General features: G+C 36.5%; 3 protein-coding genes across 3 annotated transcripts; 2 read left to right on the top strand and 1 right to left on the bottom strand.

Moving 5' to 3' along the window:
* Positions 1–811: 811 nt before the first annotated feature.
* On the top strand, positions 812–3702 carry LOC130722570 (U-box domain-containing protein 17). The gene has a single exon (XM_057573334.1). It carries the CDS (start codon positions 1337–1339, stop codon positions 3482–3484), a length of 2148 nt encoding a protein of 715 aa, XP_057429317.1. The 5' UTR covers positions 812–1336; the 3' UTR covers positions 3485–3702.
* A 2868-nt stretch (positions 3703–6570) lies between these two features.
* On the top strand, positions 6571–8510 carry LOC130724210 (transcription repressor OFP5-like). The gene has a single exon (XM_057575399.1). It carries the CDS (start codon positions 7113–7115, stop codon positions 8352–8354), a length of 1242 nt encoding a protein of 413 aa, XP_057431382.1. The 5' UTR covers positions 6571–7112; the 3' UTR covers positions 8355–8510.
* A 2219-nt stretch (positions 8511–10729) lies between these two features.
* LOC130723754 (heat stress transcription factor A-4c-like) lies at positions 10730–12739 on the bottom strand. The gene is made up of 2 exons (XM_057574882.1): positions 12011–12739; positions 10730–11873 (listed from the first exon to the last, which is right to left on the bottom strand). The coding sequence occupies exons 1-2, from the start codon at positions 12224–12226 to the stop codon at positions 10902–10904; spliced, it is 1188 nt and encodes a 395-aa protein (XP_057430865.1). The 5' UTR covers positions 12227–12739; the 3' UTR covers positions 10730–10901.
* Positions 12740–13737: the final 998 nt, after the last annotated feature.

Genomic DNA, 13737 nt, shown 5'->3' with positions numbered 1-13737 from the left:
TTCAAACAAGATATAAAGAAATTATCATGTAAATAGTAACCCTACGAGTTCAAGTTTAAGGAGAACCATACCAGATCTGAAAAATAAATATTATGACAAATAAGAGAGCATACTTAAATTTTAATTTTTTTTAAGTAGATTAGACCTATTTACTCAAAGTCTAGTTCAATCCAATATATTCTCATTACTGTAATAAATTCAATTTGCTAGTACTCCGTTTTTATATGCTACTATAAAAAAAAAAATTCTATATACCATCAGAAACACTTTTGTAATGGTCAACATATTACCCATTTTAGAATTAAAGCAAGCATTAGCATTCAGCAAAGTAATAAAAAGCGCAAAAACGGTAAGTAAAATCCATCCTTATATTTATTTCCTTACCTTATGGGGCATGATACACACATATCAAGGAACTGCAAACAGTGTAGACTTTATGAAAGTCTGATATTCATATCACATAACCTAACCAAGAAAAGCAAAAAAAGAAAAAAAGAAGGGCATCACTCACACAAAGTCAAAGGCTCAAAGCCAAAACAACAACCCTACGCAATGCCAGCAAAGACCCCCAATGTTTCATGTCCCCATCCATTACCATTTAAGCCTTGTCTGACACAAAAGTATCAGTGACCAAATCCTATTCCAAGAACACCATAACTGTAATTTCACTCAAAAGCTGAACCCTTTGAAGGCTTGACAAGATAAAGTTAATCAACATAAACTAACCCATCTTTAATTTATTAACCTCTTCTTTTGTTGTGTCTGTACTATTTCTTTCCTACCCCGGAAAAAAAGAAAAAAAAACCAATGGACAAGAATCTATGTAATAATCAAATCAAATGAAATGAAATTCAATCCGTCAAACTTTCATTATTCATTATTCACCAAGGTTAGCTAGCTCAGCTGCATAGAAATTCAGAAAGAAAACAGAGAGTCTTTGGAAATTCAGTCCCTTTCTATATTCAATTCTTTTTTCGTCCGTCTCATACACTCTAGACGCGGATTCGGCTCAATTTTTAATTCAATCTCCTTCTTCTTATTCTTTCTTAACCCTTTCAACATTCAAACTCTCACCCATCATCATCATCATCAACAACAACTGTTTCATTTTCTTAGTTCCGTATGCCGTTTGGGAACCCAGAAAGTTTTTTCCCGGAAAATTCACAGATCTAACCCAGGTCGGAAAACTTTGGAAAGGACTTACCTTTCTTTGGGCAAAATACTCAGCTCACGGAATTATTATCTGGGTCATCAAGGGAATTTTAATTTCAATCCCTTTCAAGGTGGAGTTTGGTCGTCATCTTGGAAACCCTAGAATTTTCATTTCCCGATTCCGATGGCTTCAGGCGCAATTTTCGCGTCTCTGCGGCGGAGGAGGTCGCCGACGTTGGACGCGTTTCTCGCCCCCGTTGACTTGAGCGACGTCGCTTTGGTGCAGACGCTTGTAGCGGTGGCTGGTGAGCTTGTGTCTTGCTTTTCCAAGCGTCCGTTCTTCTTCCAGAGCAAGAATTCCCGGTCTCTGATCCGGAAGGTGGAGGTTTTTCAGCTGCTGTTGGAGTATCTGAGCGATTCTGGTTCTGGGGCGTGTCTTCCACCTACTGCGTTACTTTGTCTCAAGGAGCTTTACCTGCTGCTGTACCGGACCAAGATTCTGCTTGATTATTGCGCACAGTCGAGTAAGTTGTGGCTTTTGCTTCAGAACCATTCGATTTCTGGTCATTTCCATGATTTGAACCAAGAGATTTCGACCCTTTTGGATGTTTTTCCGATTAAGGATGTTAGGTTGAGTAAGGATGTTAGGGAACAGGTTGAGCTGTTGCAGAAGCAGTCTAGAAGGGCTAAGCTGTTTATAGACAAGAAAGATGATGCTCTTAGGATCCGGTTTTTTTCTTTTCTTGATGAGTTTGAGAAAGGGCAGATTCCTGGTTCAGCTGAATTGCAATCTTTCTATGTTGATAAGTTGCAGATTCTTGATGCTTCTGGTTGTAGAAATGAAATTGATGCTTTGGAGGAGCAGATTGTTAACCATGAGGGTGACATTGAGCCTACGATTTCGGTGCTAAAAGGGTTGGTGGCCATGACTCGGTATTGCAGGTTTTTGCTCTTTGGGTTTGAGGAAGATGAGCTGGATTTGGAAGGTGGAAGTATGAAGAAGTCAAAGAGGAGATTGATTACTCAGGAAATTGCGGAAACGTTTTTAACTGTTCCGAAGGACTTTTGCTGCCCAATATCATTGGATTTGATGAGAGACCCGGTGATAATTTCCACTGGTCAAACTTATGAGAGGAGTTCCATTTCAAGGTGGATGGAAGAAGGGCACACAACTTGCCCAAAAACAGGACAAATGCTTGGCCACAATCGCCTAGTTCCTAATCGTGCTCTGAGGAACTTGATTGTGCAGTGGTGCTCCGCTCATGGAGTTCCCCTTGACCCACCGGAGGTGTTGGAGGCAGAAGCTTTTGCATCAGCTTGTCCCACCAAGGCTGCCCTTGAAGCCAACAAAGCCACAGCAGCACTTCTCATTCAACAGCTAGCTAACGGGTCACAATTTGGAAAGACTATAGCTGCTCGGGAGATACGGTTTCTAGCGAAAACTGGCAGAGAAAATCGTGCCTTCATTGCAGAAGCAGGGGCGATTCCTTATCTTCGGAACCTACTTTCATCACATAATGCCGTAGCTCAGGAGAATTCTGTGACTGCATTGCTCAACCTATCCATTTTCGACAAGAACAAAAGTCGGATCATGGATGAAGAAGGGTGTCTAGGATCAATTGTTGATGTGTTGAGATTTGGGCACACAACAGAAGCAAGGGAAAATGCGGCTGCAACATTGTTCAGCCTATCAGCCGTCCATGACTACAAGAAAGTAATTGCAGATAGAACAGGAGCTGTTGAAGCCCTGGCAGGTCTATTGCAAGATGGAACTCCTAGAGGAAAGAAGGATGCTGTAACAGCTTTGTTCAATCTTTCGACACACACTGAGAATTGTGTTAGAATGATTGAGGCAGGGGCAGTGACGGCTCTAGTTGGAGCTTTGGGGAATGAAGGAGTTGCTGAGGAAGCAGCAGGTGCCCTCGCGTTGATTGTCCGGCAGCCTATTGGAGCCAAGGCAGTAGTGACTGAGGACGAAGCAGTTGTTGGATTGATAGGAATGATGCGTTGTGGAACACCGAGAGGTAAAGAGAATGCAGTTGCAGCTTTACTCGAGTTGTGCAGGGGTGGAGGTGCGGCTGCAACTGAAAGGGTGGTTAAGGCGCCAGCTTTGGCTGGATTACTTCAAACCTTGCTTTTCACCGGGACAAAGCGGGCGAGACGGAAAGCTGCTTCACTTGCTAGAGTGTTTCAGAGATGTGAAAATGCATCTTTGCATTATGGTGGATTAGGTGTAGGGTATGCATTAGCTAGCAATTCAGCTCCTACTAGAGATACAAGCTATGCGGGTGATGTTTCAGTACCAATGTCCATTTCTGTCCCTGTTCTATAGTGGTAATACTAATACCTCTGTTCATTACGTTCCCAATTTTTATCGAAAGTCTTTACAGATTCTTTCATTGAAAAGTTAAAGTCATAAGAAATTATAGTAATACAATATGTACTCCAAGAGATCGATGATTGTTGTTGTGCAGTTAGCTGCTGCATATGTGTAATTGAGTGATAATATGAAGCAAGAGTAGAGAATGCTCTACTAAAGAGTTAAGACCATTTCATGTGTCATTATTTTGTGCCTATCATTTTCCCTTTATATATAGTTAATAAATGACATGTGGAACAAAGAAAGTGTAATTAGAAATTTTGATATCATGCCAGAGTTCAGGAGTTAACATTGTCTGGTCAACTACTAATTTTCTCGGTTATGATCTTTTGCATAAAGGGTAATTGTATAAATTCAATTTGTTCTGCGATCTCCACAGTAAGCCAAAATCACAGTGGCTAGAAGCAATTTTCCTCAACTTTGCGACTGTCCATCATGATTTTAGCCGCACCGTGATTTTCCACCATGTATAAAACATGCACTTAGTTGGCAAATTGGCAGTGTTCAGATTGAGTTGTATCCTGCTGGAGATTCCCAATAGAGTGCTTCAAGTGTGTAACATGTAGGATTCTTAGTTCTTAGTTAACACAGTCCACTTGTTCTCTACCATGAAGAATCTAGACTAGACTATACAGGTGAATGTTCTTTTCCTTACTTTTTGATTCATTCTGTGTTCCGGGAAAGCAGTTTTGCATTTCTGTGGTCTAAAGGCACAAGGGTATATTTTAAGTTCTAGAAAATTCTTCAGTTTATTTTATGAAGATCCTGAAAAGCTAGAAGATATTTCAGAGATGGGATTATTCTCCAAATTAAAGTAGTTGGCCCCTTTGAGTGGTGCAGGATGGTTATGAGACTCATCACTTATTCCTCTTCCATAGTCACATGATGACACACATGACCACGGCATTTGCTCCAATTAGACTCTTTGCCATTGGTGCACGTCAGCTTTGTATTATCTAGTTGATGTTTCTGCCTTACATTTTAAGTGAAATGAAAAATTAATTAGACAAAGAATTATATCATCCATGAAAATAATCAATTTTGATACTCAGAAGCTATAAACAGAAGTTACTCCCTATAATTATTTTGACTTTAGAACCACTTGTGAAGGATTTCAAAACATGCTATTAGAAAAAAATTGAATTTTCAATGTTTAAGAAGAATGTGTTCAATGAATTGTTTGTAACGTTGATTTCTTTTGAATGATTAGATAGATAATTATATCAATTGTAATGCCCCAACAATTTTGAATCCCTTATATTTTATCTTAGATTATGAAAATAGAAAATTCTTAAATTTGTAATTTCAAATTCTCTTATAATGCTTTTCTAGGACATTCAAAGCAGTTGAAGGGATCCAAATCCTTGAATTTCCAATTTGTCCAAACAGTACGTTAAAGAATAGTCATGGTAGCTTGGCTGTACTATCTCTTTATGTGAAGTTGAATGAATCCTCACTTCACTTGACTGATGTGTGCTAAGTTGCTATCAGTGGCTTGGCTTCTGTTGAACTCGCTTGAATGGAAACAAATATGTGAACTAGACACATATATGTCTCATTGCTTTAGGAGTGTTTAATCACAAACATAATTTTCTTGAGATAAATTTCTTTTGGCATTGATGAGGTAAGGTGGGGCTGCCGAACATTCATGATGTAAGACTAAATGAATGGTAAAGAAAGTGGAGGCACTAACTAAGGACAAATATATGAAAAACAATTGGTGAGAGATTCTGCTAGAAAGTTAAGTTTAGAGACATGATGGTGGTTGAGCCTGAGTGATATGCCGTTGTTGGAGTAAGGCTGTTAATGATGACTACCACTTCTATGATTCTCAATTGCTTTATGGATCCTAAGCCAAATTTGAGCATCTAAAGACTCAACTATTGTGGTTCACTGAATTTAAAATTTTAAAGTTGATACACAAAATAATATGGATTATAAACCATTTATATAATATTTAATGATTAAATGGCTAAGAATGAAGATACTAAATTACCAAAATAGGTCTCACACTATTTCTCATATGAGATATCTTCTTCACTTAAGTACTACTGAGTGTCTTCCTCCAATAGCTTTGTTTTTTTTTGGGCATAAATAGTTGAAAATGAATTAGCAGAACTACCATCTATATCAAGTTTTAAATTTTTTAGAGATTACAGCTTAGTGTCATTGCAGCAGCCTTGGTAGATACCTAACAAGATAGTATAAAATTGGATTTCATACTTTTTAACCATTTTCAATCTTTTTGGTTCGGACAACAAGCAATTTTCAACTTGAAAACCTACAAGATTTTTATTATTTCACAAAACCTACATGATTTTTTTCTCTAATTTTTTTGTCAACATTTTTTATTTTATTTCTTGTTGATACAAATTTATGGACTGCACTTCTCGTCCAGCCCAGCCCATGATGCGCATACGGTAATTCTAGCAAAGGCCTACTATTTGAATCCAAAGAAACAAAAAAACACAAACGCAATGGCCTTCTGTTGCTGTCATTGAAGACTTTGACTTATTTTTATTTTTTTTTGCTACTTGAAGACTTTGACTTAAGGGGAAACAAAGTGAAATTATTTTATCATGAATGAAAAAAATTCTAAAAAAGAAAAAGCAAACTTAAGGAGCAAAGATCTTGTTGGCCAGGATGAGAGTACCGGCAAAAGTGGAAAAGTCACCTAAAACATCCATCACAAAATCCAAAAAGAAACCCTCAACAAGCTCCTTGTTATTGTCTCTTTTAAACAAAAGCTGAAAATAAAGCAAATTTTTTTAAAGCTTGAATTTTTTTAATGTTAATTGTTAAGTATTAATATAAGTATAAACATGGAAAACAATAATTAATACTTCAATTACTTATATTTTGGGACAAATAAATTTTAGAAAAAATGAATTATAATAGGGGAGAGACAAGGAGAATAGTTACCAATGAAAATGATAATTACCGGTTTTCATGTCTAGTTATATGTATATTTTAGTTTCTTAAAATATCCTCATAACCGGTAATAATGAGATCAATCTCCTTGAAGTTGATAGCTCACATTAAATAAATAGATATTTTCTAATAAATCTTTCTTCATACACACTGTTAAGAATGAGGCTTCCATATCTACCAACCGTATGTTTGACGTTGTGTCTACTGTCTAGTTATGTTTACTGCACTACTTACAGAGCCTATTATGCTGGTGTTATAATGTCCTTCAATTAAAGCTCATCAACACAGCACCTTCTTTTTCCTCACACAACTTCATTGTTCTTAATTAGTAGCAATGATTTTCTAATATGTAACCACTTCTTAGTTACTACTGTGTGGACCTAAGAAGTGGTCCTTTCATTGGCTTTTAGCACAGAACTTTTAACAGTAGAAAGTGGGACAGTGGTCACAGGATTTGTGGCGGGTAGTTCCTTTGAAAAAAATTTGGAAGGAAACCCACGTTCCTATTTAACATCCTAACCGTCCCACAAACTACTCACATGTCACACCACACTGATCACTACCATTATCTTGCACTTTAGTTCTTATCTTAATCAAACAATCAGAAACTGAAACTCAGCAAGAGAAATCACATTGCCAACACCAAAATATGAAGTGGGGTGGAAGAAAAAATTCTTCATCTTCTTCTTCTGAGCCTTCTTTCATCTCTAAAACTCAAAAGGCATCTCATTTTTCTTGGCTGTCAAAGTTCATGCAGATGAGAATCAATTCAGAACCAAGTCCTGCAAAAATCAAGCACAAGGAAAATCGGAATTCTACATCTTCTGCTGGTAGTTCATCTTCATCACATTATTCTTGTAGGAATGGAGATAGATTTTATGCTGGATATGATGGTGTTTTCAGGAAACAATCATGTGAAGAAGATAGTACAGATAAGAGAAGTAAAGATTTTGATGACAATGTCATTGCATCCTCAAGTTTCCACAGTGGTAGAAGCAATGCTATGAGAAATGGAAGAAGAGAAGGTGCCCCCCAGTTAAAGGAGAAGAGAGAAGAACAGAGAAAGTTGCTGAATGATCAAAAGGTTTCAAATGAGATGATGGATGAGTACAATCGAGAATTGGAATATGAGTACTTAAGGAGGAGATTCGAGAGGAAAGCACAACAAGTTTTGCAAGCGCAGCTCTTGAAACTTGAAAGAGAAATCAAGGAAGTTGAATTTGCTTCAGGTAAAGATGTGGAAAAAGATGTGTTGCAATTTGAATCACCTAGAACAATTTGCACACCACGAACACATTCTTTTGCCTCTTCTGATTCCAAGAATTTTAGAAATATCGTAGAAGATCGCGTGTTTAGTACACAGAATTTCGAGAAAAATGACAGCACAACTCGGAAGAGACTGAGTTCTGAGAAGCAGAATTTGAAGGTAAAGATTGAGAAACAGACGCAACCACTTCATGTAAGCAGAGAAGTTCAGAGGAGGAAACCAAAGCACAGCTCCAAAGTCAGAATTAACTCTCCAAGGATGGCTTCCATTTCCAAGGTTGAAAGTTGCAAAATAAAGGCTATAGAAGACATGAGGAAAGCAAAACTGAAGGTGAAGAAAGAAAGAAAAGAAATTGTGGAGGAAACACCAGAGTTAGATAGCTTTGCAGTGATTAAAAGTTCATTGGATCCAAAGCAGGATTTCAGAGATTCAATGATTGAGATGATCATGGAGAAGCAGATTAGTCAGCCACAAGAAATGGAAGAGCTTTTGGCATGTTATCTGACTTTGAATGCTGATGAGTATCATGATCTCATCATCAAAGTGTTCAGGCAAGTATGGTTTGATATGAGCCAATATGGTTTGGGAATTAAATCAGAAATGCAATGGTGTTGCTATGAATAAAAATCTGTCTAGTTGACTGGCTTAACCAGAAATGTAAGTAGTTATTCTGCATATATTTGTTGTTCTTGTCATGATTTAATTTTACTAGAAACTCAATATTCTATCTACATCTTTCACAATTTCGAGGTTAGTTGTAACAGGATGTGTAGTAACTTATGCTTCTAAGTAACTTAATATAAGAGTTCTTTGTGCATACATATAAACTTAGATACTTAGTTGTTGATGATTAGAATGACATAATTAAGGAAGCTAAATTAGCTAAAAAGAGTTAATACCGTGTTGCCTATTCACATAATGTTTGGATGTTTGAGGAAGACATCGAAATCTTCTATTCTCATTTGTTGTCCCTTTCTGTGTCCCACACATTGAATTATGCATGTTAATTAAAAAAAATATAAATATGATAATTATAATCTCACATGTGCGACTTAGTTTTTTTTTTATAAGCATGTGCGACTTTAGTTAACATGACACAATTATATTTCTCGGACAATAAATGAGACATTAAACAGGTACAAAAGGTTTCCATCCTCCCCATCCCCCAGTCCTGCAGCTTCAGAAAAAACAAAAGAAGCACTTTATATTAATATTGTAACCACCATTTTTGTCCACAGTTCATAAGTTATCGCTCTGCTAATAATAATAGTTGTAAGTGTCACCTCACATATTGAAGATTGAGGCTAGGATAAATAAATGACACACAACCTAGAAGGCAAGAATAAAAATATTACACATTCAACTAGAATGTGAGGAAATTAGGAGATTGATGGGGTCCCGTGATCATAAAAAAAACAGCTCCTTGATACACTGTAAGAACTTTATGTAAAAGCCAGATCCACAATTTAATAGTAATTTGTTGGATCAACCAATTACTGACTGTTTGTATAGTTTTTAGTTTACACGCGTTATAAGACACCTTCAAATAAGAAGAAAAAAAAACGACCATAAAAAGTGATGGCCCTACCAGGTTCTTTTTCTTTCCTATCCCTCTCTTGTAACTCTCGTAATAAACGAAGCATAAAGTGCATCCGCCCATGTTTGTTTCAGGCAAAAGGAAAGTGGACATGTAGGGGAGAATGCAGAAATTTGAGATTAGAGGGGCGAAGATAAAAAAGGGGGTCAAAATGAAATAATATTAAGATAAAAGATAATAGCCTATTTTCACAACTCTCATGCATATGTAAAGAAAAAAGATTAAGATGCTTGGGGACCATGGCACTCATGTGTCTCCCCTCCCTCCGCCCCTGTGAACGAGGTTGACGGAGGTGAAGGTAAGGTTTAAGGAGATAAAGAGTATGTATCAATATGGATCGAAGAAGCAAGAATTTACCTATTGTGTTTAACGTGAATCCAAGTTTAACGGAAATATAAACACACGCTTACTCACCCACCAAAGCTGCTCTCCCAAGTCCCAAACATAGAAATGGAACAGCCGGTCATCCTTGTACTGCAGGTTGCCCACACCAATTGGCACATCATTTTCATATTGAAGTCTTTGGGTATTTTGATGCAAGCCCTTGACAGCGAGAAGTTGTTAAGACTGACTTTGAGAATACTAGTCTCACAGTACTCCAATAAAACCGTAATACATGACACCACCTTGTATACGCACCGCACACGCCTTTGAATTTTGAAAGGAACTCAAACATTTGAGGTGTGACAAACTGGTAATATGTAGAAGAGAACGGTTTCAGATTCTTATTGACAGTTTGACACCAAGACCAAGTTGAATAAGAGCCACAAAGAATGAAAAGTCAATGTCTCATAACACTTCAAAGTTTAATTGAAACGCAATCAAACAAAAAAACTTATCCTTTTCCTTCAATCACCAAAGATACATATATAAAAATTGAAAATAAAATTTTATTTTTATATTTATTAATCGAAACAGATTTTTTTTAACCAAACAAGTGTTAAGCTGCCATTTTTCATGTTAACTAGCGACTTCAATTTACAAGTTTGTAATGCAATATCAATTTTCTTTTACCATACTCTTCTGTTCTCCATTCTACAAACCTAATATGAACTTGAAATTCAGACAATCTGCTAAATGCAGCAGCAAGCAGTAAAACTAGGAGTTCACCAAGAAATTAGATGCAGATCATGCCATCACATAGTAAAGCAGAAAGTTTAGTGCCTAAAACAGACCACTACAGATTATTTTTAACTGTCAATACTAGAATATTTTCCTCTGTGGGATCTGAGATTCTAGATCAAAATTAGAAAAACCAATGGATGGCAACAAAGGTAGCTTCTATTATATGGTAGGTGAAGTAACATAATGGATAAGGGGAAACAACTGAAGTGGAGAAAAAAAAAACATACTTCAACATAAGTGTTGTCACCTAGCTAAGTAGAACTTAAAGGGACCAGTAAGCAGTGTAAAATGAACTAAATTCCACAGAAGATTCAGCAAACATTCAACCAAAAATGTGGAATATACATAAATAGCAGAGCTAACTATGCAAACCTACATTTATTACATATAACTATGGAGCATAAGAAGCTAGAAGATTAATCAATTAACATTAAGTTTTATCTATTCTACTAAGACTGCCCCATCTGTTCTGGAAGGTTATTTACATTCCTAATGTTCCACCAAAATCTACCAAAGTCACCTGGTTTTCCCTCATTGTTTCTGCCATTAGACTCCTTTCTTTCTGATTGTGCTTCCTGGGCACCAGGATTTTCTGTCAAGAATTGTTCCCAGAATACATCATTAACACCGGTAGCCACAGGGGCTGCTACTGCAGGTTGTTCTTCTGATGCAACGAGATCATGAACAGCAGCTACAACTGGCTCAGAGTTCATGTCGATGCTGGGTGACTTGGGTTGAACTTCCACATCTAGTTGCATACAAGAGATAGCTGGACTATTGGCACAGCTTATAGATGCATCAAAATCCAAATTGGAATGACTATGAAAAGAGGAGACGCCACCAACATCATGAACAATATTCTCCCAAAAAGTCATGGATGACTCAAGCGAATCCAATCGCTCCGTGCTTAATGTGAAAGCAGAAGTACTCTCAGCATTTTCTTTAGATAACACTTGGGAAGCTTCCATGGGATCTTCAATGCTAGCTTCATCACTAATCTGACCACTTCTCGGCAACCTTCTTTTCCTCTCCATGTTTTCTGTCAGCTGCCAATGGTTTAAGGCAATTCCAGGCTTCTGCAGCACTTGAGAAACAGAAGAGAGCATAGTTTGATGCTTCTTTTCCAACGTCTCCAAACGATCCTTTGAGCAATGTAGTTGTATCTCGTACATTTTCCACTCCTGTTCGTGTCGCTGTAACTCCAGAAGAAGTTGCTCTTTATCATGTTTAAGCTTCTCTATCTGATCTTTCAAGCTCTGTCGTTCTGATTCCGTTAGTGGGGAAACAGCCCCTTGGACATTCTGCAAAGAATGGCTATGAACTGGTTTACGCCTATGGATATTCTTCAAAAGATGAGGTTGACCTCTCACAAAATCCTCATTTGCAAATTCCCATTGTTCTGGATCAACCTTTCTAAAGCCCTGGTGAAACAGAAAAACATGACACAGTCCAAGCAATCAAAAACCTTAATTCAGGAATAAAAACAAACACCTAAGAAGCAAAAAGCAAAACAAGTTATCAAATCATTAATGAACATGAAGAAATTAAATTTCCTTACATAAGTGTTGAGCTGCCTAATAAAACTTGAGAAGTTGTTGTGCTTGAAGAATTTTGGCAACAAATCCCTTGCAAATTCTGGTGGATTCCAAACAATGAAACTCTTATTGGTGGAACTCCATGAAACAACAGTATTAGATGAAGGATCATCTACCATCTCATAAATCTTGGTCAGGAAAGGAGGCAGGGAATTGGAACTTCCATGAGCTTCCTCCATCACACACCCTCCAACCCAATTCACAAATCTAACCACAAAGTGAATCCTCAAACACCCTCAAAATACACCTCCCCAGCTGAATCAGAAAAACCCTTTTCCTTTCTCTCAAATCTAACCTAAAGAAAACAATAAAAATCCTTCCTTTTTCTCCTCCCCTTGTATCTTTATAGTTAGAATTTCCACCCCATCAATCCAATTGATAATTCTCAAACAGATGATACCCTTCTTCCAATTGAATTCACAAACCCTCCTGCAAGCAAAATGGAAGCTCACAATCTTACCTTCACTCCACAAGATGAATCACAATTCACAACCTAAAAGGTTCAACCTATAGCAGAGATTCAAATGTTCAAACACAACAAAGGTGAAATTGGAACCAGCACACAACACACCCACATAAAAAGTTGTCAACTTCTCCTCCAATGTTCATATTTCTGTCCATATTTGCCAAAAGCTCAAACGATTCTGACCAGCTTTTCAACAGTATCAGTGGATTGATTTTTCTCAATATAAAACCATTTTTTTATTCATAGATATAAAAATAATATAAACTTGATGATCAAGCAATAATAATTGGATATTTAATTCCAATAATTTATGAATAGAAAGACATTAAAATAAATTAAATGACAGTTTTGATGAAGAGAACGATGGGAAGTTGGATAATGACCCCTTTGGTTCTTTGGTCCTCAAATGTTTGGATGCTTCCAGGTAAAGGGGTATACAACTTTGAATTTTCTTCTTAAAGTTGTTTTTCTTTTATGTAGGGTTGTTTGTTGTGGTTAATTTTATTTGGAAAAAGTAAAAGAATACAAATAACATGACATTAGTTAAATGCAAACTTCAAGGGCTTTTGACTCTTTGAGCACAGAAATTTCATTTCTTTGACCTCGTGCAGGGACCAAATTTCATGAGTGATTGAGTTGATTCAATTGTTAATTGCAACTACTTCTTCCAATTTGCCTTGATCATGCAATACTGCTTTTTCTATGTGGGGTGCCTTTTATGGTGGTCTAGGTGAGGGAGAGAAAGAGACCACGGGTGGATAACTTTTTTTTCTTCTTCTAAAAATATCACTTGAATCAAGTGCATATTTTTTTTTTTATAAGCAAATCAAGTGTATATAAAATTATATATATGATCATTTATATTGTAAGTTAATTTTTGTATCCTACAATTTTAAAATACTTAGACTACAAGTAGTCCTCTATTTATCTTTTAAATGATCAATTCAAATTATTTTCATTTTATTGTATATAAATTTTACAAATTTAATTTTTTTTCTATGACACGATTTTAAAATACTTGTTTTAATTTTGTTTATTTTTTAAATCTAAAAAATTTATGTACTAACATAGTTATAACCCAAAATATTGCTTATATCAACACATGTTAGTCCGAGTGGAATGGTTCAAATATAATTTGAGTTTAATTCAGATGCACCGACGATTTCTCATATAATTTTGCATTCAATCATTAAATTTATCTATGTGAAGAAAATACTTGATGAC

Source organism: Lotus japonicus, chromosome 6 (assembly GCF_012489685.1).
Source record: "Lotus japonicus ecotype B-129 chromosome 6, LjGifu_v1.2".
Taxonomy (NCBI): Eukaryota; Viridiplantae; Streptophyta; class Magnoliopsida; order Fabales; family Fabaceae; genus Lotus; species Lotus japonicus.
The sequence above is the reverse complement of the archived record's forward strand: the minus strand, read 5'-3'. Positions and strand labels throughout refer to the sequence as shown.

Coding starts and splice junctions, on each gene's coding strand:
- LOC130722570 (XM_057573334.1), top strand. CDS start 1,337: ATGGCTTCAGGCGCAATTTTCGCGTCTCTGCGGCGGAGGAGGTCGCCG.
- LOC130724210 (XM_057575399.1), top strand. CDS start 7,113: ATGAAGTGGGGTGGAAGAAAAAATTCTTCATCTTCTTCTTCTGAGCCT.
- LOC130723754 (XM_057574882.1), bottom strand. CDS start 12,226: ATGGAGGAAGCTCATGGAAGTTCCAATTCCCTGCCTCCTTTCCTGACC. Junction 11,874..12,010: donor TTAGGCAGCTCAACACTTAT/GTAAGGAAATTT, acceptor CTGTTTCACCAG/GGCTTTAGAAAGGTTGATCC.